This window comes from Paroedura picta, chromosome 3, assembly GCF_049243985.1.
Source record: "Paroedura picta isolate Pp20150507F chromosome 3, Ppicta_v3.0, whole genome shotgun sequence".
Lineage (NCBI taxonomy): Eukaryota > Metazoa > Chordata > Lepidosauria > Squamata > Gekkonidae > Paroedura > Paroedura picta.
Genome location: NC_135371.1, coordinates 137,149,655 through 137,173,144, shown reverse-complemented (window position 1 = coordinate 137,173,144; position 23,490 = coordinate 137,149,655). Strand labels below are relative to the sequence as shown.

The following is a 23,490-nucleotide window of genomic DNA, read 5'->3' as shown; positions in this document are numbered from 1 at the left end:
GTCCAATACGAAGCCTCTGCTAGTTGTACTGTCGGTCTGGGGACACATGAAAACGGCAGCAAAGGCACAGGCGTGTTGTCTGTATTATTGTTATATTAATCTGCTGGTTAATCCGCTAAATTCGAGGAATATTATTTTAAAGGCTGCTGTGACATAGGAAAAGATCCCTCCCGACACATTTCAGGTGGCGTTGTTACACCTTTCCATGAGAAGGTATGCCTCTTAATATTTCAATACAATCACCCAGCAAAAACTAAACCAGATTAAAAACCATCCAGATTTGTTTGGCATCTTTGCTAGGCAGTAGTCCCATTTGCAACAGAAAAAAGATATGTCCTGTAAAAGCAATTAGACATTTTAGTGGACCCATAAAGCAGCTCACTGGGATAACTAACCCAATACAAATGACAATTAATGCCTATATAAATGTTCCTCAAGGAGGAGAGTCAGAATCAGCTCGACTCTTACAGCAGTCCAATTCACAGAATCATAGAATACTCAGATTGTTATATCATTATTATCATTATAATGGTATACAACTGCCACTTTTTAAAAAGACTGATAAAACCTGGCATGTGTGGTGGGGAGAGTGGTTAGTCAGTTTCTCATTGGTCCTGAGAAATTTATACTTCATTTTTTTTGGTGCTGCAGAAGTACAACATTAACAGTGACCAGGGAGGGGCGCCCCAGTCATGAATTCTTTCAGTTTTCAGTTAAACTAATATTGCTGTAATATTTCCTTTCAAAACAGAAACAGAGCTCATACTTTCCTGAAACCTATGCACTCTGCTAGGGGTGGGGTATCTCCAGTGGGTCTTCCGCCTCTCCTCCTCTTGCTTTTATACCCCGCTGCCCTCCTGCTCCCTGCCTCCAGGTTTCTACCCCTAAGGTTTCAAAGATGAGGCGTCCTATCAGACACCCAGCCACTGGGGCTGACCAGCTGCCTGTTGCAGGAACGAGGCCTTATGTACCCCACCTGGGTGTTGCAGGGGTAGTGGCTGGGTGCTGGGGGTCAAGGTGGCTACTGGGGTTGGGGGAGGTCCCCAGTCTGAGTGAGTTTGAGCTCCCGGGGGCTTCACACCCCTTTCCTTGGTCAGGACAGTTTCACTGTGCTCCACTGCAGCTCCTCTGGCCCTTCCACCAGTGTGTACTGTCAGAACTTGGTGTCTCCATTAGTGGTGCTGAGACCTGGGAATGGCTGGAGGCCCAGTGGTGCCTGGGAGGGTTGGTGGCATTGTTCTGGGGTCCCCTGCTGCATGACAATGATTTGGGGAGCCTCTGTCCTTTGGGTTCAGGTGAGGTCAGGCCCCACAAAGTGGGCAGGAGAAGTCTGGGGTGTCTGGGAGGGGACCCAGATGCAGAGGTAAAAGGAATAAAAATCAATTCCTGCCATTAAAACTGTGTCTATTAAAATATATAATAACACACTTTAGAAGAAATTAAACAACCAAAGTGCAAACAGTCTCAGAAAAAGGGTCTTATTATTGCAAACTGTGACAAATGTTTCCAGCATTCCTCTCCAATGTGCCACAAGAATTCAAAACTCAGCCGAGCTGTGAGATTGATGACTGTCCTTGAATTCTAAATCAACAAACAGGCAGGAGGCTTGCTACTTGTTTGAAGGAAAAGTCAGAGATGAAAATTCACCAGTGACCCACATGTTATAATTCACTGCCACCCTGGGTCCAGGCCCACAACTTACTTTTCTTTCTTTTTATATATTCTCCCCATGCCAAACGTGGAATTAGAGTCTTGCAGTCATTCTGAAATATATATTTTATTTGTAACATTCCCAAAATTAGAAAATTTCAGTTCAGTCCAGCCATCTGCTACGCTGATGTTTGTGTACCCAGCTTAGAATGCAGGACTTGGGCGAGCCTTTGCAACAGCTTGTGGTGTTGAGGAAACTCCTGCAGCAGTTGATGGACGATGACGTTAATGGCATGTAGTCTGGTTTCCAGCTTCTGCCGTTCGATCCTTATCATCAGCTCAGAGCGGCACAGTGGGCGGTATTTCCCTTCCTTCACTGACAGCATGTATTTCACACGTCCCTGATGGATCACAATATCTGAAAAGTTCTTAGAAGAGCAACATTTAATATAATATTAAAGAAAAGAGGCTTTAGGACAATAAACAAAAAAAAACCCCAAAACCATTTCCCACCAAAGGATCATGGGGTAGAAGAAATGGTTTGACTAAAATCTATTATGACTTAAAGATCCCTGTTCACAGGACAGTAACTGATTTTTAGTAGATTCCAGAGAGAGATCAGTAAAAGAACAATATACTACTGGAAAATTAAACCATACAAACACAAAGCCAATATTAGTACATCTGTAATTGGGCCAGTGTACGTTTGGTGGACAGAGAACTGGATCTAATAAGTCCTGGTTCAAATCTCTGCAATGTATCTCACAAAAAAATGGCCTTGGGCAAGTCATGAGCAGATGCCCTAACCTTTTTCACAGATTGCTATGAAGGAAAGCCCTTCACATCTGGGACTAACATATCTGAAATATCGGTTCTCCTTCAGTGGGCGAAAATCGTCCAAGCTGATTAGGTTACACCTCCTCTTATTCCAAGCAGGGCTATACAAATCTTTGTTTGATTGACCTGGGGAGCAAGACCACCTTTCCAGTTTGGATAGCCCTGCAGCTTGAAGCAGCCTAGGTTCTGCACCATAAAAAAAAACCTTAGTAAATTAGTGAAGTTCGTAAGAATGCAAAGCATGGAAAGAAGAAAAGACCTCCAAGAGGGCTTCCTCGGTGGGTGGGGGAAGGGCTAAGGAGAGGAAGGAGGCAATAAGAAAAGTGCAGCCCCTCCGGCCTGGAACTCCAAGTACAGGAGAGGAGCCCGAGAGAGATTCAGCACCAGCATCTGCTGCTGAGGACAGGGCAAGGGAATCCAAAGCTCTGGATTGCACCCCCAATGCCACACAAAGGCAGATAACAACAGCCCATGTGGAGGAGGCTGTGGCATGGATCACCCACTGGGACCAGGAAGGAAGTGAGCAACTCTCCAAAGGACATTGCAAGATGGATGTGAGTGGGGTGGGGGCCAGGGGTGGCACAGCACAGGGTCCCTTCCTCCAGGATGCACAGGCTTTCCTTGGTCTATCAGCAAGCATGAGAAGCCCCAATATGGCAGCTGTGCCATTTCCCCCATATTTTTAAACTGAGTGTAATGGTATCTATAGGCTGGGAGATTGGCCTGGATGCCCCCCTATTCATCCACTCTCACACCATCAGGGTATCCCAGTATCCCGCTACCCAGGGCAGGGGACAGCACAGGACTGGGGAAAAGGTAGGTGCAGGCAGTCAAGGAATGCTTCCGGAGAAAGCAGAAGTGCAGAGGGAGTTCCTCTTCCCCTAGATCTTCCTCACTGAAGAGTGAGCCTTCCTCTCACAAGTGAAAGTGCCCTAGGAAAAGCAGGTACCCCAGCCAAGCTATAGGGGTGGGTGATGAAGAGGGTAGACAGTGATCAGGAGAGGAGTCTGATACTCAAGGCACTTCATTGACACAGTTCCAAGCCAAGCATTTTCAGAGGCTGCTAAAGAAAGTTATTTCTGCTCTGAATTACCAGATGGACAGCCCAGGAAAACCCATATCATCTGCCTTGGCCAGAAAGCCTGGCCTGGAGGAAATTCACCTACTATCCCACAGTGGTGATCAGCAATTTCCTGGGTATGCAAGGAAGGACCACAAGGGACAAACACTGGCACATCCCTTCCTGCCCACCCACTCACTATCTGCCTATGTTCATAAAATCAACATTTCTGTGAAATGACTATCTAGCCTCTGCTTAAAAACTTCCAAAGAAGGAGAACCCACCACCTCTTGAGGAAGCCTGTTCCACTGAGGAACTGCCCTGTCAGAAATTTCTTCCAGATGTTTGGCCTAAAATTCCTTTGAATTAATTTCAACCCATTGGTTCTGGTCCAACCCTCTGGGGCAACAGAAATCAACTCTGCCCCATCTTCTATATGACAGCCCCTCAAGTTTTTGAAGATGGTTATCATATCTCCTCTTAGTTGCCTTTTCTCCAGGCTAAACAGACCAAGCTCCCTCAATCTTTCCTCATACGACTTTGTCTCCAAGGGGTGGATATTGTGGTGCAGGCAAGGAGGCCAGCAATCAGGCAGATTTATAACTATACTTGGTCTGCATTCAGGAAGTGGGCCAGTGACCAAAGCATAGACCCCCAGACAGTTAGGAGATTCCTTACAGGAACAGTGCAGCTAGGCACCAGGGAGACATAGACTCCCCATCTGGAATCCAACTAAAGTCTTGCAGGCACTCACCAGAGCACCATTTAAGTCACTAAAATTTGCCTTTGGTGGCTGTGACCTCTGATAGGAGAATTCTGGAACTGGGGGCCTTGTCAGTTCCACAAGGAACTCTATAGTGCTTAGAACAGACCCATCCTTTGTTCCCAAAGTAAACTTGGCATACCATTTAAGCCAGTAACTGGTCCTGCCCTCCTTTTGTCACAAGTTTTCAAATCTGACAGTAAAGGAATGGTATAAGCTGGACATATCCAGGGCTCTGTACATATACATAAATAGAACAGTGCAGCCAAGGATAGACAAAAGGAAATCTTTACACTGAGAGTGATGAAAATGTGGAATTCACTGCCAGAGGATATAGTGATGGTCACAGGAATAAACAGCTTTAAAAAGGGGATTGGATAGATTAAAAGATGTGTCTATTAATGGCTACTAACTGTGGAGCCTGAGGGGATCTCCACGTTTCAAGGCAATAATCTTCTGAATTCCAGAGCCAGGAGGCAACATCTGGGGAAGGTCTCGGCCTCTATGCTAAGCTGTTGGCCCTCTGGAGGAACTGTGTGAGAAAGGATGCTGAATCCAGCAGGGCTCTTATGTTCTCAGGGTATATCTGAAGCACAGTCAAGAAGTGAATGTTTCATTTTAAGTCTTACATGTTTTCTTGCTAGCTTCAATCTGGGATAAACAGGTGAGGCAATCATAAGTGGTCAGAGGAATGTTGGACACATTACTCCCTTAGGTACTATAAACCACAGAAACATTATACATTAATTGAATGAGAACAGGCTTTGAAAATGAAAATGTAATGGGAGAACTGAGTTGAGGCAAGAAACAGCGAAACCCTAAACAAAGGTACACCCTTGTAACTTTCAAAGGACAGGAGGTCGTAAATCTGCTTTGTGTTGCACTGAAAGAATACTAAGCATTGCAACGTAACCAGATTGCATTGTCATAGCTGAAGCATTTCAGTCCCCTCTGCCTTCACACCAGACATGTTGGATGCATCTATATCTTGCATTCAGAATGTTCTGCAGCTTGTCATGCCTGACAGCCAGTTCACTTGGCAACACCAAGAAAGAAGTGCAAATGTGTTTCTTTTCCTAGTGCTATTAACACAGAGTACAAGTTTCCAGACTCAGGCTCCACTCAACTTACAGATTTACAGAATCTTGAGTGGGAGTTATAGCAGCAAGGGGAGCTGGGCTGCTGACAAAGCAGTCCGTAAAACTGCTGTTGCCTTGGCAACCACCCAGGAGGAGGAGGGACAATGGCAACCCATAGCTGTGTTACTATGGTGGCAGAAATGAAACTCCTAAAGGCTTTGCTGGGGAAAGGGGAGGAGACAAGAAACTGTCAAGCCAGCCTGCAGGTATTTAAAAGCCAAGAGCCTAGGGTGGAGGAGGACACAGAATCACACACAGCTGGAAGAGACTACAAAGGGTAATCCTGTCCAGCCCCCAAACTTCTCAGGATTTAAAAAATACACACTCCTATAATAGGCCCTCATCCAATCCCCTCCTAAAAACTTCCAACAAAGGAGACGCCACCACCCTCCGAGGCAACATATTCCACATACAAACAGCCCCCACTGTCAGAAAATGCTTTCTCATATTTAAGTGGAACCTCTTTCCCTGTAATTTGAACCCATTGCTTTGTCTCTAAAGCTGCAGTAAACAAGTTAGCCTCTTCTTCCACACGTCTACCTTTTACATAATTAAATCCTACCATGCCCTCCTCTTCTCCAAGCTACACATACCCGACTCTCTCAACCTCTCTTCATAAGGCATGGATTCCAACCCCTGAACCTCTGAACTCTGAACATGTTCCAACTTGTTACTCTCCATGAACTGTGGAGCCCAGAACTGGACACAGTATTCCAAATGAAATCTAACCAAAGTGGAGTGGTATTATCACTTCCCTTGCTCTAGATCAGGGTAGTCAAACTGTGGCCCTCCAGATGTCTATGGACTACAATTCCCATGAGCCCTGTCAGCAAATGCTAGTCCATGGACATCTGGAGAGCCGCAGTTTGCTACCCCTGATCTAGATTCTATGCTCCTAGTGATGCAGCCTAATATCCCATTAGCCTTCATAGCTGCCATATCGCACTGTTAGCTCATATTTAACTTATTGTCCACCAGAACTTCTAAATCCCTTTCACATGTACTACCACCAAGCCAGGATTCCCCATCTTACATTTTTCCATCACATTTTCATTATCCAAATGTAATACTTTACACTTCTCCCTATTAAAATTCATTTTGCTGGCTTTGGCCCAATTTTCCAGTCTATCCAATCTCCTTGAATAGCAGTTCTTTCCTTTGAGGTATTAGCCACCCCACTCAATTTAGTGTCATCTGCCTTATCCAAATCATTAATGAAATGTTAAACAATACAGGCTACAGTACAGAACCCTGCAGTACACCGCTGGTTACTTTCCTCCAAGATAAGGTGACCAGATTGTCCTACTTTTGGAGGGATATCTGGGGGTACCTGGCAAATTGTACTTATGTTGAAATTTAAAATATATATATTACAATACTATTTTTGCGTTCTATGAAAAATTTTGTTGCTCCATATAGACCAAATTTTTAATCAAGAAACCCCCCCACCCCCAGTCAATGGTGTCCCGCTTTACCGATGTTAAAATCTGGTCACCTTCCTCCAAAATGAAGATGAACCTCTGATGAGCACCCATTAGTTCTCCCAGCCAGCTGATTACAAAGCCATTTGATCGTGTTCTGACCTATCCCTGTTTTTTCTAACTTTCTCACAAGAATATCATGGGGAACCTTAGCAAAACCCTTACTAAAATCAAGCTATGCTATATCCACTGCATCTACTAAACTAGTCACAATATCAAAAAGAAATTTATTTGTTTTTATTTTCTTAGGTTTTTATTCCACCCTCCCATATGGCTCAGGGAGCTTTACATGGGAACTTTGTGGGATACATAGAAGGTTAGACATTAATAACAGTCACAACAATATATCAATAATAATTCAAACAGTAAATAGAAATTTAACAGGTTACCATAATTAACTCATTGAACATTTTCAATAGAACAACTTTAACAGAGCCACTAGAGAGGTCAGAAACGTTCAGATTATGGAGGGTATGATTTGAGGGAGACCGCCGGATGTTTATAGGTCGGATTGACCTCAGTCAAATGCCTGGTGGAGAAGCTCCCTTTTGCAAGCCCTATGGAATTCTGGGAGTTCGGGCAGGGCCGCGTCAGCCCGCTGCCTAAGGGAGCTCCCGGCAGTCGCGCGGAGTGCGGCTGCCAGGGGCTCCCTGCCCGGCGCCCTGATGCGGCGAGAGGCGCGAAGCGCCTCTTGCCGCATCAGCCCGCCGCCTGAGCGAGCCCCCGCCACTCGGAGATTTCAAACACCCGCCCGCAACTCGACATCACCGCCGCGCACACGCTGAAGAGCCCAGGACACCCCGCTGCCACCGCCTGCCCTCGAAGACGCCTCATCACTAAGGTGCCCTTCCTTTCTGCACGCTGCCCTGTCCCTCCGTCTCCCCCACATTCTAGCACCCATTGTATTTTGTTTGTATTTGTATATTGCCCTTACCAAAGGCTCAGGGCAGGTCACATAAAACAGAACAGAAACAATATAGATAACTTGCTCCAAAACTTTTTCTGGGACTGATGTTAAATGGACTGGGTGGTAGTTGTAGAGGACTAAATGAGGACCACATTTGCCCTTCTTCAGTCCACTGGAACTTCCCTGTTCTTCAGGACATCTCAAACATAATTGCTAAAGGTTATCAAGATCGCCTCTTGGATGTAATTTATCAAGCCCTGAAGGTTTAATTTCATTTACAGTAGCCAAATATTTCTGTACAACCTCTTTATCAATACTATCATTTATCCCTTCCCCAATATTAGCCAGCTTGGTGTAGTGATTAGGAGTGCAGACTTCTAATCTGGCAAGCTGGGTTTGATTCCCCGCTCCCCCACATACAGCCTGCTGGGTGACCTCACCACAGCACTGATAAAGCTGTTCTGACCGAGCACTAATCTCGGGGCTTTCTCAGACTCAACTCCCTCGCAGGGTGTCTGTTGTGGGAAGAGGAAAGGGAAGGTGAATGTAAGCCGCTTTGAGACTCCTTTGGGTAGAGAAAAGCAGCATATAAGAACCAACCCTTCTTCTTCTATTCTCTATTTCATTCCCCCCAGTTAAATATATGTTTCCTTACGCGAAAACACTGAAATAAATATGGTATTAAACATGTCTGCCTAGTCACCATCTCCAACTATGACACCATTGTCTCCATACAGTCAACCTACCACTTCCTATCACCTGTGTGGCACCACAAGTCCCGGAAGAGATGAAGCAGAGAAGTCAGGGTAAAGGGCAGAAAGTCTATATAACGAAAGCTTTGGGAGAGAAAAGCAGGAGATGTGCTTGTAGATACATGGGTAGATGTGGTAGAAGAATGTAAAAAACAACTCCCAAGAAAGAAATGAACCCAACTGTGCTTACCTGTAGTTTTTTTGCCTGCAGTTTATCAATTTTTATTTCTAACTCATTATTTTCAATATTCAAGCTAGAAATCAGTTTCTGCTTCTCCAAAATAACGTTGCTGAGTTTTTTCTGCGTATCATCAAGCTGCCTTATGATGCTGTTGCTATCCTCAGCATTCTAAGGGAGAGTCAAAAAGAAATATTCTGCATCGCAGTAACAGCTAAACTGAGATGTTAGCATTGTTGTTTCTTCAATACAGAGATTTTCTTCAATAAAGTCTGCTTATTGGGAGCAATTGGCTGGACTCTCACAGATTACTAAAACTCCTCTTTTGACAGTTCCCAATCCCCTGCTGTTCACATGTCTGAAAATGGGGATGAGGAGCTTGAGAAGAAAAATGGAGAGGAATGGCACCCAAGAAGCCCCCTGCCCATGAGAAGGGCACAAAGAGGCAAACTGCACCTTGTCTCATTACCACCACCCTGATCATGTGCACCCAGTTTTGGAAGCCCAGTCCAGAAAACATCAGCTGATGCCTCTACGACTTTCCACCCTGGCAGGTGACCATGTGGTGTCACCATGAGTACGTGACCTACGATTGCAAAATGGGGCAAACTGGTGGGCTGGATCCAAGCCCTGACTGCGCATGAGAGTGCTTTCTCCAGCGAGAGATGGAGGATCTCTGGTTCCTGGTTTGGGAGCTGACAGAGGTGATGACAGCCCTCTTGAGGGGAGAAGGGCAGCCAGACCCCCATGGCCAGGGCCCTGGTGCACCTGCCATCCCAGCTGGGCCAGCCCCAGTGGTGCCAGGCTTGCCACAGAAGCTATGGGCCATGTTCAACTGCTCCACAGAGAAGCTTTCGATTTCATTATGCAAGTCGCTTCCTTCATGGAGAATCATGGGCATGCTTTTGAAATAGATACTAGCTGCATATGTTATGTCAGAGCGCCTCTAGGAAGGAGGCCATGGAAAGGCTAACGAATCTCTATGAAATGGGTGCCCCAGAGTTAGAGGACTTCAACCTGCTCCTACAGACCTATACTACCACTTTGAGGACCCTTTGAGGCACGCTATGCAGGGGTGTTTCCAGCTCACAAGTAAGATCTACAAGTGATCTGAGGCCACTAAGGCCCAGTTCTTCCAGGAAGGCCTCAACTCTGAAAACTTAAACAGGCCCTGCTCTATGATGACCCGCAAACCCTACCGTGATCTGAGTAAGATGTTTGAGGAAAAAGAGTGTGATTGCCTGCTCCCCTCATCACAACATGGACTGTACCATTGTGCTCAAACCAGGGGAGCCCCTGCCCAAAGCCAGACTGTATTCTATGAGACCAAAGGAAATGGCAGGACGATACGATAATATATAGTATTTTACAAACTTGGAATAGAATCAGACACAAGAGAAATCTTTATTAGAAAAAAAACAGCTCTTGGTAAGAACCTCAATTTGAAATATTTTCTTCACGTAAAATCTCTATAGGTAAGATTTACTTCATCTTAGTACAATTTTTTTAAGTTCAGCTGAAATGGAATAAATTGGGGAAAGTCTTAAATTAAAAATTGGGGTTTCATTTTCTCTAAAGGACTGACCTTTACAGTAAATATTGAGTTTAAAGAAAATTTATTGAAAATGATGAGGCACCTTTCACTGATATCCACTTAGGTTATTAATGTCTTTTTATACATGCAATACCTTCTGGATCTCTTTGATTTTTTTCTTCAAGTCCTGCTTCTTATAATGGAAGTCACCTTTTGTGAGCACTTTTTTATTTGTTTTGTTCTGTCCCTCCCCGCGCATCATAATGGTCTCTCGGCGGGCAACAGCAGCCTCCATATCCCGCATCATCATCTCCTGTTGTTTTTTCAGCAGGTCATACCTTACCTACAATACACAGAGGCTGAATGCACAAAGAGACAACGATGTACTTTTTAGCTATACACAGGGGACACGTGAATTAGGCTGCTGTCAAAGCTCGGTTTGGCGTGATCTCTGTGGTTTTAGGAATGTGAGTTCTATTATGGAATTATGCCTGTGTGTGGTGGCCATTACTTAATAACAGTACATTACTTAAAACAGTGTCTTCAACTGTTTTAAAGCAATGTATTAGCCACAAGACTATGCAATCAGTCTCTTCAAGGATAATTCAGTATCGGTACCTGTCTTCTAAGTGAAGAATCAGAAGTTTGTTTCTTCCAGGCCTTGGTGAAAATCTTGAATCTTTATTTAAATAAACAAGGCTATGTCCTTACAACACTGGTCAATAATATGAGAATTCTAAGTGGTTTGCTTCTCACTCTGAATCGGAGATAAATATTCTGCTTCAGCTTGCTCAACAATCCTCTCTCAGCCACGGCAAAAAGAGAACTGAGGGAACAGTGCTAACCGCTCCTACATCATGTGACTTTGGGTGGTAAAGTCACCCTTTAAGAGAGGAGGGGTTCTTAGGAGCTTCTTGGGAGCTTCTAGAACAGGGATTCCCAACCAGGGGTCTATGGGAGCTCTGGAGGGGGGCTGCAGTCTTTCCCCTCCTACCTTAATGGACTTGGCCCCAAGCCAGAGAACTGGCTGCCTCCATCCAGAGGCCTTGGTGATTAGGCCATGAGTGTAAAAATCAAGGGGGAAGTGGTCTGGGTGGTCTTCTCAGTTCCTTCCATTCTTTCAAGCCAACATGTGGCGGAGCTGCCATAATAGTAGTAAAGGAAGAGAGCAAAAGGAGGGCGAAAGATGCAAGTGGTGATATCACTTCCAAGGGGTGTGACAGGGAGGCGAGGCCAGCTGACAACACTTCTGGGGATCCTCGAAGACTGAAAAATTATTTCAGGGGCTCCTCCACAGGCAAAAGGTTGAGAAAGGCTGTTCTAGGAGCAAGGTTGCTAGCTCTTCTCCGTGGCAGGCCTGCGAAGACCCTTGTGTGACAGCACAGAAATCATGAAGATGAGCATTTTAATTTTTTTTACTATAAAGCCTGTTAAGTTTCATGGTGTCCTGTGGCTAAGAGTACACTGGTCAGGGTAATCTTACTTATCAACAGGAGGTCTTGTTCCAGGATCTCAGGTCCAGGACAGGGGAATAATTCTCTCAGAACAAGACAGATCAAACTTGACAAATGGGTAAATTAAATTATAAATAAAAAGCACACATATTATTCATTTTCATACCTAGCCTGAAATTAAAGATAATATACAATGTCTTAAATTCTTAGCAAGAGGTTTCCACAACCCACATTTGAAAGATCTGAGGTTTTGGGACTAACAAAATGCAGCATTCAGACAAGAATAAAAGAACATGAAAGGCTCTTCAGACTAAAGCAAGCTGAGAAATTATTAGTAGCTGAACATGCTCTAAACCAATCTGAACATAGAATCGTATCTGAAGACACATAAATACTGGACAACACCAATAGCTACTATGTTAGACCATACAGGGAAGGAACTGAAATTAACAAACACCAATACAGTTTCAACAAAAAAGACAATCTGAAATCAATGAAACTTGGCTACCTGCCCTAAAAAACACCAAAATAAAAAAAATGGAACTCTAAAAACACTTTGGAGCAGTTTATCAGATAAGAAAGGCGAGACCTTGACTAATGGACTTTCTAATGAACTTTATATAGATACAAGAAAAACACTTCCTAATAGACTTGCTAATAAACTCCATCCAGAAACAGGAAAAGCATTTTCAATTTCCAGTTCATCCTCTGAGAAACTCCCAGATGAGATAGGAATGTGATGTTCCTCTCCCCCAAAGTAAATAAAATGCCCAGCAACTGTTCACACACTCAACACTATGGCAGTGAGAGATTATCATCTTGCCATGTCCTGCCTCGGAGGATGCCAGCCACAGTTACTGGCGAAACATCATGGACTAAAAGTACCAGACCACACCCACACAGTACAGAAAACCCACAACTTAGCAAATGCCTTTGTGCAAAAAGCAATGCTTGCCTGGTCTACCAGCTTTGCAAAAAAAGGAAGTTTAGAAAAGCAGCAGGAGGAAAATAACACTTTTGCTCCCTATAATATTTTGGAAACAACCTCCTGGGTGAAGACTGTCCGGGGCCCTGTCCATCCTTGGATTCTGGCCCCTGGATAATTAGAAGGACGCACAGCAAGCTGTGCACCTTCTGATTGGCCAGCCCCCCTCAGCCCACCCCCCACAAACCTGACAAATCCAGTGGCCACCATTTGGCCACTGGACATCACTGTGGACAGAGGTCTGTCTCAGGAGCCACACGTGACCCACAAAGCTTGCCCGGCCAGCAGCAGGCCTTTGCCAATCCGGGTGGTGGTGGTGGAGGTGGGGGGCTTGCCTGCTGCCGCCTGGCCAAGTCTCATGGCCTGTGTGCTTGCGGCACCCAACTGTGCCCAGAGCCACCCCCAGCCCCCGTGAGCGCCCTGCCGACAGAGCTGGTCGTGGAGGGAGACGCCTGCCACCACAGCCAGCCCTGGCGGGGACCGCCAACAAGTACACTCACCCCACTGCTGCCACTGCCGGCGCACCTTCCCACTCTGCGGGCCCATCTACAAGTGGCGCTGGGAGTTGGCGGCGGAGTGAGTGCCTGCCCCCCAGCCCATGAGGGCCCCAGCTGGTAGCGGCAATTCAGAGGCACCTCACCACAGGGGAGATGCCGCCTCCCCGCAGCCGCTCTTCCCTCCTCTATGGCCCTTTACAGGAGACCCCCTCCCTCCCCCCTGCGGACCCATCCATGCACGTCTTCACCCCATTCCACTGCCTTTTCCCCAGCTCCCCTCTCCTACATGGTTCTACTACCTCTAGTAGTTAAATAATCTGATGTAGGGAAGCCTACTAGATGCTTGGAGTTTCTTAAGTACATGCCTGTACCTGAACCAGGTGCAACCTGAATCATCCAGAACAGTCTACTCAACAATACTTCACCTGCATCCTGTGAATTTCTGACTTCATGGCCTGGATTTCACCCTGCCCACTCTCAGAGTCCACAGCAGCACGCATCTCTTTTGCAATCTGTATCTTCTTCTCCCATTGCATCATCTGACACCTTCAAGGACAGAAGGGCGGCAGGGGGGGGAGATATAGCATGAGGAAATCTGATCTGTAGAGCCCATGATTTCAGTTCGACTGTCCTGTTGACTCCTCCCCCTTCCAAAAGGGAGAAAATGCACTCACAAAAGAAGCTTGCACAATTGCCATCAATGGAAAAGGCTAACTGCTGTACTATATAAAGATGCTACATGAAATATGAGAGGCACCCAGGACTTACTCTGTCTCCACTAGGCTGTTGATGAGTCTCTCTTTTTCCTCATGCAGTTGGTCCAGCTTCTCTTGCAACTCAATTGATTCCCTCTCAGCTCCCTAGAACCAAAGAAATGTTTCATTAGGTACTTGGAAGGAAAAAATGGGCAATGAAAGAACCCACTGTTTCATTTTTTTATACCAAGCCATTACCCTATTCTTGTACCTCTAGCAAAACAAAGCAACAGAAGCTTATGCAGATGACATGCAGAGGGATATAGGGTGATTGTTTAAGTTAGTGGTACATCAGAAAGTTTCCTGCTGAATTGTGACTTAAGAATGATCAAAGTGACTTAGGATATGTAGTCCTTTAGGAAGCAGTGACAGTGGCCATGCTGTGCCTATGACCACCAATGAAAAACTTTTGAGATCTGGGACAGGGTTTAGATGCAGAGTGTGGAAACAAACACTGATGTGGAAAAAAACAGAGTAACTTGGTTTTTAGATTTGTTTGAGAAATGCATCTATTTCTGCCTACTGGGTAGAGCTGGCCCTACTCCTGGCAACAACGACAAAGGTGGCTATAAAACTTGTGCTGCAAGAGAACTCCTGTGCACTGTTCCACCTATGGATATCAGGAAACAGGGCATACCTTGAGGACACGAACAAATTCGTTTTCCATAATAGTGTTGCCCTGCTGCAACTCCTCAGAGCTTGCACTGTTCTTATAGATCAACATGTGTAGTTTCTCCAGATCATTGGCCATGTTCTTCATGTGGCGTTCGATGTCCTTGAGTTCATTTTTCTCCTGCTGGATTTCATCTGAAGGAGAAAAACATAGTTATAGCCACTACCTAACATATGAATGAGGCCTATGTGGCTGGTGTGAATGGGGCTGAGAGAGTAGGCAGGAGAGTGCTGCACAAACCTAGACAGCTCTACAAACATGGTCCTGTTTGTGATGCTAAGTTTGCTGCACTAAAAGCAGCTTTATTTCAGGGCAAAGTATACTCCTCAACTGGCAAATTCCCAAAGCTGAAACCATGCTTAGGGTGTTACTTGCCCGGGGGGGGGGGGGCTCCACATGTAATTAATGTATGCACAACCATTCTAAAAGTCCATATACAAATTCTGCAAGCAGAAAACAAAGCTTCTGCATTCAGAATATTTTCCAGTTTCATTGAGAAATTTGAGATTTTTAGAAGTCAGCTACAGGGCTAGTCAACCTAAGGTCCTCCAGATGCCCATGGACTACAATTCAGGTTGACTACCCCTGAACTACAGCATGCAGTCATGAAACAACTTCATGCATCAGCAGCTCTGCAAGACCTTGACAGCCACTTGCTCTGGAATTATTGACCTTAAGTAGCAAACTCTTTGGGATGTCAGGAACTACTCCCCCAGCCCAATTTATTCCCTTGCACTTTCAAATAATGAAAAACTCATTGCTGGTTGGTTCTTCATTTCTAAGCCACCAGTGATACTTTTCTCTCCTTATATTACCATTACTTGGTGTAGTGGTTAGGAGTGCGGACTTCTAATCTGGCATTCCAGGTTCGATTCTGTGCTCCCCCACACGCAACCAGCTGGGTGACCTTGGGCTCGCCACAGCACTGATAAAACTGTTCTGACCGAGCAGTGATATCAGGGCTCTCTCAGCCTCACCCACCCCACAGGGTGTCTGTTGTGGGGAGAGGACAGGGAAGGCGACTGTAAGCCGCTTTGAGCCTCCTTCAGGTAGGGAAAAGCGGCATATAAGAACCAACTCTTCTTCTTCTGTGTTTAAGTCATTGGTTTGAAACAACAAGTATGAGGGATCACAGCAGACGTTACCTATTCAAAGCTCAGAGGAATGATCTGTGCTTACTTTCTGTGCGCACTTTCTTTTGTTCCTTGATCGTGATCTCTTTCTTCAGCATGTCCAAGGATGTCAGCTGCTCTTCTCTCTCTTTACTCAGCTTCACTAATTCCCTCTGCTGGTTCAACCAAAACCTCTGCATCTTCACTATTTCCATGTCCATTTCATCTATTTGTTTGCTCAGTTTCTTGATTTCAAGTTCCAGAGGTCCCAACTCTTGTCCCTAGAATAAGGATCAATGGATTATTATTTATTTTACCCTATTGTTCATGTCTTTACTCTTGGTGTTGTCTACACTCAGTTCTGCAGGAGTAGGTGGAGGGGAAACAACTTTGTGGCTAATGCCTCCATAGGTACAGAATTCCTTTCTTGCAATTCCATATGGAGAGCCCATTAGTCTAAAGCAGCAAAATTAAACAGATGTCCTGAGACATCTTAAAGACTTTAATGACTAGCAAAGTTTATTCCAGTGTAAGTTTTTGTGAGCTGTAGCTCACTTAATCAGATTGCACTTCCCACTTTAGATGGAAGTTAGACTCAACTCAATATTACTGCTGGAGAAGCAAGCTAGTACAACTGAAACCCCCCCCCCCCAGTTTCTACCATAGACAGGATGAATTATTAGTTTGCTGCACATAGTATTCATTCTCATCTTATTGACTATATCAGCATCCACTGTGTGCTTTGCATTTCAGGGGAAAAGGTGGACTATAAATATAGCAAATAAATTTCATGCCAGAAACTAGACTGAAGAGTCTGGCAAGATTCTCAGCCAGCATGACTGGATTTCAAAAATTTGTGAAAACAGGAAACTGACCCCTAGCTGGGAAATCATTATTTCTAGTTTCTTGTTGTACAGATTGATTATTCCTTGTTTGCGCCCAATCATGAGGTTGTGCCTGGCGATCTCAGATTCACTATGACTGATCTGCCCATTCATGTCATCCATTTCCTTTTCCAACTCTGCAAGAGTCTTCTGAAGTTTATTCAATTTGCAATTGGTGTTTGTTACATCCAGTGCACTTTGGGCTGTATCATTCTCTATTTTGGATAACTGTATATCCTAGTAAACCGAGAAAAAAAGAAGAAAACCTGCATTACATTCTTTATTAATACTGTGAACAGAGGACCATGCTGAAGTCACTGTACTATCTAGAATGAGGAGGCTTATGGATCACATAATTTCTTCAAGTCTAGTGCTTAGCAGATATTATGTTTTGGGTACCATTATTATTGGTTATCAAAAAAGATAAGAGGCTACTGCAATGCTTTCTCCATCTAGTTTAACAGTTTATTTATTTATGTTTGGTTTTATATATAACTGCCGCTCTCAGAGACCTGGATCATGGAGGTTTATAATTTTGTAGTATACATATCCTTCCCAATATTAAGACATTGTTTGAAATAATACATGCTATGCTAGCTAATATGAATCACATACAGCAGATAATTTGTGGGATTTTCATCTGACACAGAACACTGGCGCAGGGAGAGTTTGTTTTCCCCCTTATTTTTTTCCTGAAAATCCCTCCCAACTATTTCTACAACTGGGAGTAGGGGAGGAATCTGCAGGTAGCTATGTCTTTTCTCTTGAAGGTAATGAACAGTGGACATGCATGTAGAAGCCTGTATCCATATGGGGTTGATTCTCTGTTGTGGACTCATTGCATATAGTGATTCACCACTCCTTCCTCATTCTTCCCGCATGCCTGCTATTTTCCTCCCTATCAGCCAGACAGCCTCCTGCTTGCAATTTTTTGGGAAAATATTTTAGCAGAAATACTATTGTATTATTATAGTGATATACCAACAAACCATTTTTCCCCAAATGCCAGCCAGAAGCCTCCAGCAGCAGAAGTATAAATGGCACACATGACGGGAATTAGTACCAGATATAGACGAGGACATTTAGAAAAGTATACCTTCCTGTCCATCACTTTGATACTGATGTTTTCAGAAAAATGGGATCAAAGCAGGTTCCAGAAACATGGAAGCAAATCAGGTGAAACCACAATTAGCAATGGAAACGGGACAGGAGGAGGGAGATGACATCATGTAGATCCTCTGTAAAATCCCACTTCAGTTTGAGAATTAAAGCAAAGTCAGTCCAGTGGGTGAAAGCAGCAGAAACAGCACCTGTTACTACCTGCTATGAGTAGAAAATGGACATTGAACTAGAAGGATCATTGACCTAGCCCAGTGTGGCAAAATCTGTGCAGTGCTGGAAAGTGGAGCCTGAACCTTCAGGATACTGAGTTTATGCTGGCCTACATCCAATTAGTGGCTTTGCATTGCCTGTCAGTGTTATACACTCCTATTCCATTTTATGTTTGAAGAGAACTCTGATTGCTGGCCATATACAACAAGGCTAGGATTCAGCCTCAGACCATAAAGCTCCTTGGAGTCCCTAACATCCCAGTTTAATTGGCCTATGGATTCTTGATTCTGGCTCAGCTCTTCCTTTCAGTGACCCTTAGCTAAGGGGAGTAGTCTTGTTCCTAGCTGGCAGCTAGCTGAATCCATGATGAAGCATCCCCAACTCTAAAAGATAAAGGTAAAGGTATCCCCTGTGCAAGCACCGAGTCATGTCTGACCCTTAGGGTGATGCCCTCCAGTGTTTTCATGGCAGACTCAATACAGGGTGATCTTGCCAGTGCCTTCCCCAGTCATTACCTCAACTCTAGGCAATGTAAAAATACAACAGTTATTTTACCAGCAGAGAAAAGAATTATTCCAGCTGCATTTTGTCTACTTGAGTCTTGCTCAAAAAAATACAACAAGTAGACTGCACTGAAAGTAAGCTGGGAAGGAACCAGTTGCTAAAGTTATCATTACTTGGAGGAATAACGATGACTTAAAGCAATAACATTTATTCTACCTAGAAATGTCTTAGATGCAATTTTATCCTACACTTCCCTGAAAGAACTTAAGGCAGCATACATCACTCTTCCCTCCTTTTTATCCTCTCAAAGGTTGGGCTGAAAGTGAGTGACTGGCAAAAAATTATGGCAAGGTGGGGATTTGAACCTTGGTCTCCAAGATACTAGTCCAACAGTCACATCACTATATTGCAGTAAAAGAGAGGAGAGAATCCTTCCACAGCCCATGAAGCCTGGTTCCCTTCAGTCCCATAAGAATTAATGTTACACATACCAAATTCGTCATTCTGTTTTGAAGCTTAGTAGACAGCTGTAAAAAGTATTTCGCTGCCTTGTTAGACATCAGTTGATCCTGCAGCTTGATAATAATTTCATTCTCCACCTCCTGCTTGATTTGTGATCCCATTTCAATCTCTCTACGAAGGGTAACCAAGTCATTCAAGCAAGCGCTTCGATCCTGTGAAAGGAAGACACGGGATTATTAGAAGGAACATGGAGTTGTCAATGGAGCAGAATGGGGGTTTGATACACAGAAGCAACACAGAGTAATGCCTGATTCCCAGCCCCAGCATCTCACCGTATTGGCCCGATTGAGGGCTTGCTCTGTCTCCTGTAGGGTACGAGTGTAGGTGCCAAATTCCACTTTCATGGCTTCCTGTTTAGCTAAGCTCTGACCTATCAATTTCCTGCTTGTGTTCCCATCATTCTCAGAGCGGTTCAAGATAGAGGCTAACAACTCATTCCTCTCTTCTTCTTTGGAGATGGATTTCTTGTAGACGTCAATCTCAATCTCTAAAGACTTGAGCTTGTGCCTGGTTTCTCTACAAGAGCAGAAAGAGATGAATTGAGGGCTGAGAAATTGCCTTGTTTTCAAATATAAACTCTTATAAAAGCAACAGAGGACCAGCCTGGCCCATCCAGCACCAAGGGCCAGCTGCCTTCCTAAACTGCTAGTAAGGACCTTCCCAGCATTGTTTCTTTGTACAGTAAAGTATACAGTAGGCATTAGTTAAGACATCCATGCAGTGCTTATATTTCAGTTTTTCAGGATTCAAAACTGCAATATTCTGTTTCTGGAAAGATATGACACCTCCAACAAGCAGCAGCTGGTAGGGTAGGTTGCCAGCACTGAGCAACACTGAAAAGGGAGGGGAATGCAGCATCCTTGTCAAAGGGCATCAAAGATGGTGATGCAGCTGCAGGAGCCAGGGTTGCAGCACCTTGTAGGCTCTCAGCTGCTCAGTGGCTACAATAACTGGTACAGGTTCAGGTGATGACATCACTTGGTGGCACTGGGTTCTGGTAGCCACTGAGGAGCTGCAGGCATGGCCCTGGCAACTCCACCCTGATTCAGCTATTAGAAAACAGATAGCTGTGTCTATTCAAAGAAAAGCAGATGCAAAAGTTCAGTATCCACTTACAAATGATGGATTTCTCTCCTCAGGTTTTGGTGACTGACACACAATGAAGCAAATCTGAGTCTTATAAAGCAGGAATTAATATTTCCTTTAGGAATATTGGTTGGAATAGACAATGCAAAAGATATGCATTGTACATCATACTTCAGCTTGCCAACATTAATTAATATATTTAGTTGCCCGTTATTTACACAAAAATGTTCAGAAGTCTGGTAGCAGCCTTGACTGTGTTTAATGCAAAATTTATGACAGAGAAAAGTACAAATCATCTTTCTCATTTCAAGTATCACAAGACTAGAACACCCACGGTGATTATAGGTATACATTTCTTAGGCATACTAGCAAAGAACCATGACTATTCTGATCCTGTCAACTGGGAGATCTTATAAAGAACGGTTGTACAGGTAATTTCTTTGTACAATGGGTAGGCATATTTTGTGGTGAGTTTGTATGTTCCTGAGGCCCAGCTTCAGTAACTTTCCAAAGGCCAAATTCAAAAAAATGACCATTCAATACTCATCATCACTTTCCACCAAGTATTCAACATTATTAAAGAATAAAGAATATTCCCAAAGCCACAGGAAAAAAATAGGACATAAAAATAGTGCTCCAGACAGGTCTACTTTCTTTATATAGATACTAGATACTATGAAAGTCCACCCCGCCCCCCGCGGCTGCTCAGCACACCTGGTGGCCCTGCAAGGCAGTGGGTGTGTTCGGTGGGCCCTGCGGAAGCCATCCCCAGCCCCCTCCCTGCTGGTCAGCCTGCGGCTTCTGTGGGGCCCGCCAAGCACACCCGCTGCCTCTATGAGGCAGCGGGTGTGCTAGCGGGGCAGGCCGGGGCGGCAGATCCTTTGTGCCTCCCAACTGGGTGCCCCTCAATTATTTAACCTTAAGAAAAGTGACTTACCCTTCTATTTTGACAAAGTTAATGGTCATCCCCCCATTCTTGGCAAAAGACCCACTCCACTTCTTTTATACGCAGATATCTTATCTAGAACTCAAGTTGGCCTTATACGCTATCTCCGGTCATTAGGAGATTACTGTAGTGACAATCAACTAAAATAAACTTTGAAAAAACGAAGATGATGGTATTTGCAAAGACCCGATATAAGTTTCCATGGATAATAAATGGTAAACGTATAGAACAGGTCAATCACTACAAGTATTTAGGCATAAACTTTACTTATAATAACAGCTGGGCCAACCATAGAGAAAAAACAATCAAATCTGCAAAAGGCCAGTTGTCCCTTCTAGCCAAGTTTTATCATCAAAAAGGCAACAAAAACGTTCAAGCAGCCATTAAAATCTACAATGCCAAAATAATTCCTCAGATACTTTATGGAATCCCAATATGGATGGATGCATTTAATAATACATTAGAGAACATCCAATCTTTCTTTTTCAGAAATCTGCTAGGAGTCCCAAACTGTGTGGCCAATCATACACTTGTCACAGAACTTGGCCAACAGAATCTAGAAGCCCGGGCTTGGTTTCAGTCCTTTAAATACTGGTTAAAAATTCATTTCCATGCTCAAACGGGTAGTTTGTTAATTAACCTTTTGAGTGACCCTTATTCTTTCAGCTGGCTGGACAAAATGTCAAAAAAACTTCAAATTATGGGTCTGGACATCTCAGCATGCAAGATGAAAGGACGATACTAAAGCTAGTATCACAGAGACTAGAAGATCAGGATACACAAATTCTGGGCTCCTCTAACAACAGTGTATGTTCTCCCCGCTTCTGGGATATTTCCTTATCTTACAAATCCATGCCCATGTATCTCCAAATTTTGGAGACACACCAGTTAAGAAGAGCATTTCTATTAGCTCGCTTAAACATCTTTCCCTCAAATGTCACCTGAGGTAGATTTTTGAAGATCCCTGCTCAGGAGAGATACTGTTTACATGGATGTAGTGTCCCTGACACGTTGTACCATATACTTTAGGTGTGTCCTAAGTTTGAAGTATTTCGTCGCCCGTTAGCTAATTATCTGAAGAAATTGAAATTCAGCTGTGTTAACGAGAAATACTGGATTAAAACGATACTAAATGTGAGGGACACAGCAACTATTATAAAAGTAGCAAAGTTTTTACTGGCAATTTTAAATGAAAATCTTTTACGATAGATTTTACATCTGAAACTGTTTGAAATTTTCATTTTATGCTTTGCAATTTTATGCCAATAAAGGTACTCTGAATCTGAATCTGGGTAGAACTCTGTCCTGTCCAGGTGACGGGATTGGGCCCTCACCCATCTAGAACTCTGGTCTGTCCTAGTGGGGACCCAATTGGAAGGTGCTTCTTGCCTTCCAATTGGGCCCTCACCCGGACCGGCCCCACCCACTTTCTGCCCCCCAGGCCCTTAGCAAAATATGATACTGCTCACCGATATTTATGGTCTTTGCTTATGATACTAATATCATAGACATTTAGTGGAGAATAGGTCTCTCAGTTGCTATAAAGGTAAAGGTAAAGGTATCCCCTGGGCAAGCACCGAGTCATGTCTGACCCTTGGGGTGACGCCCTCTAGCGTTTTCATGGCAGACTCAATACGGGGTGGTTTGCCAGTGCCTTCCCCAGTCATGACCGTTTACCCCCCAGCAAGCTGGGTACTCATTTTACCGACCTCGGAAGGATGGAAGGCTGAGTCAACCTTGAGCCGGCTGCTGGGATTGAACTCCCAGCCTTATGGGCAAAGCTTTCAGACGGCTGCCTTACCACTCTGCGCCACAAGAGGCTCTTAGTTGCTATAAACCATGGTAATTAGAAGGAACCTCCATATACAGAGTCAGCAAACTGAATGTCAGTGCTAGAAGACCATATCAGGGGAAGGGCTCTATGCCATATTTGTTGGCCTGCCAGGGCAAATGGTGAGCCACTGCATGAGACATTGCTGAATTAGATGTACCACTGGTCTGATCCAGCTGGGCTCTTAAGTTCTTAATGAGACCCTTGTGCCTTAAAGCCATCAGCCATTCAAATTTCTTCATGTTAGCTTTGATTCCTGTGTGATTATTCCCATCTAACTCAACAGCAACAACAATTTTGCATTTTTTTCACTTAAATATTTTCCCCTACCCACATAATTCCCTGCTAATTCAGCACTACCTTAGGGCTTCCTGCATGGCAGCATATGCCTCGTCACGCCGCTTCATCCCAGTCAAGCTGACAGCCCACTGATGTAGCAATTGCTTCTTCTCCAGGTTTATAGATTGTATTTCTGTACATGCCTGCAAAGGTAGCAGGGTGAAATGCTAAATCAGCTGCATGGCCCAGTCCTCTTTCTCTCAGTTTTCATCTACTCCTCTTACATTTACAACCTAGTACCAGTGCTGTATATTGGAAACCTTAGCCTC

The 23,490-nt window shown here is 44.3% G+C and overlaps 1 protein-coding gene across 3 annotated transcripts in view; it reads right to left on the bottom strand.

The window, feature by feature from the left end:
* Positions 1-1,669: 1,669 nt before the first annotated feature.
* Positions 1,670-23,490, bottom strand: part of CCDC40 (coiled-coil domain 40 molecular ruler complex subunit) — a 36,873-nt gene continuing 15,052 nt past the window's right edge. Inside the window, exons 12-22 of one of the 3 annotated variants that reach the window (XM_077328181.1) lie at positions 23,243-23,364; positions 19,292-19,535; positions 18,989-19,171; positions 16,653-16,898; positions 15,845-16,058; positions 14,630-14,799; positions 14,006-14,097; positions 13,663-13,783; positions 10,456-10,644; positions 8,780-8,938; positions 1,670-2,078 (exon numbers count right to left, since the gene is read on the bottom strand). In XM_077328181.1, the coding sequence (XP_077184296.1) occupies positions 1,830-2,078; positions 8,780-8,938; positions 10,456-10,644; positions 13,663-13,783; positions 14,006-14,097; positions 14,630-14,799; positions 15,845-16,058; positions 16,653-16,898; positions 18,989-19,171; positions 19,292-19,535; positions 23,243-23,364 (1,989 nt within the window). In that variant the 3' untranslated portion in view covers positions 1,670-1,829. Of the gene's footprint in view, positions 2,079-8,779; positions 8,939-10,455; positions 10,661-13,662; positions 13,784-14,005; positions 14,098-14,629; positions 14,800-15,844; positions 16,059-16,652; positions 16,899-18,988; positions 19,172-19,291; positions 19,536-23,242; positions 23,365-23,490 lie in introns of those variants that run through there. The other 2 variants (XM_077328182.1, XM_077328183.1) reach the window with 2 other exon arrangements.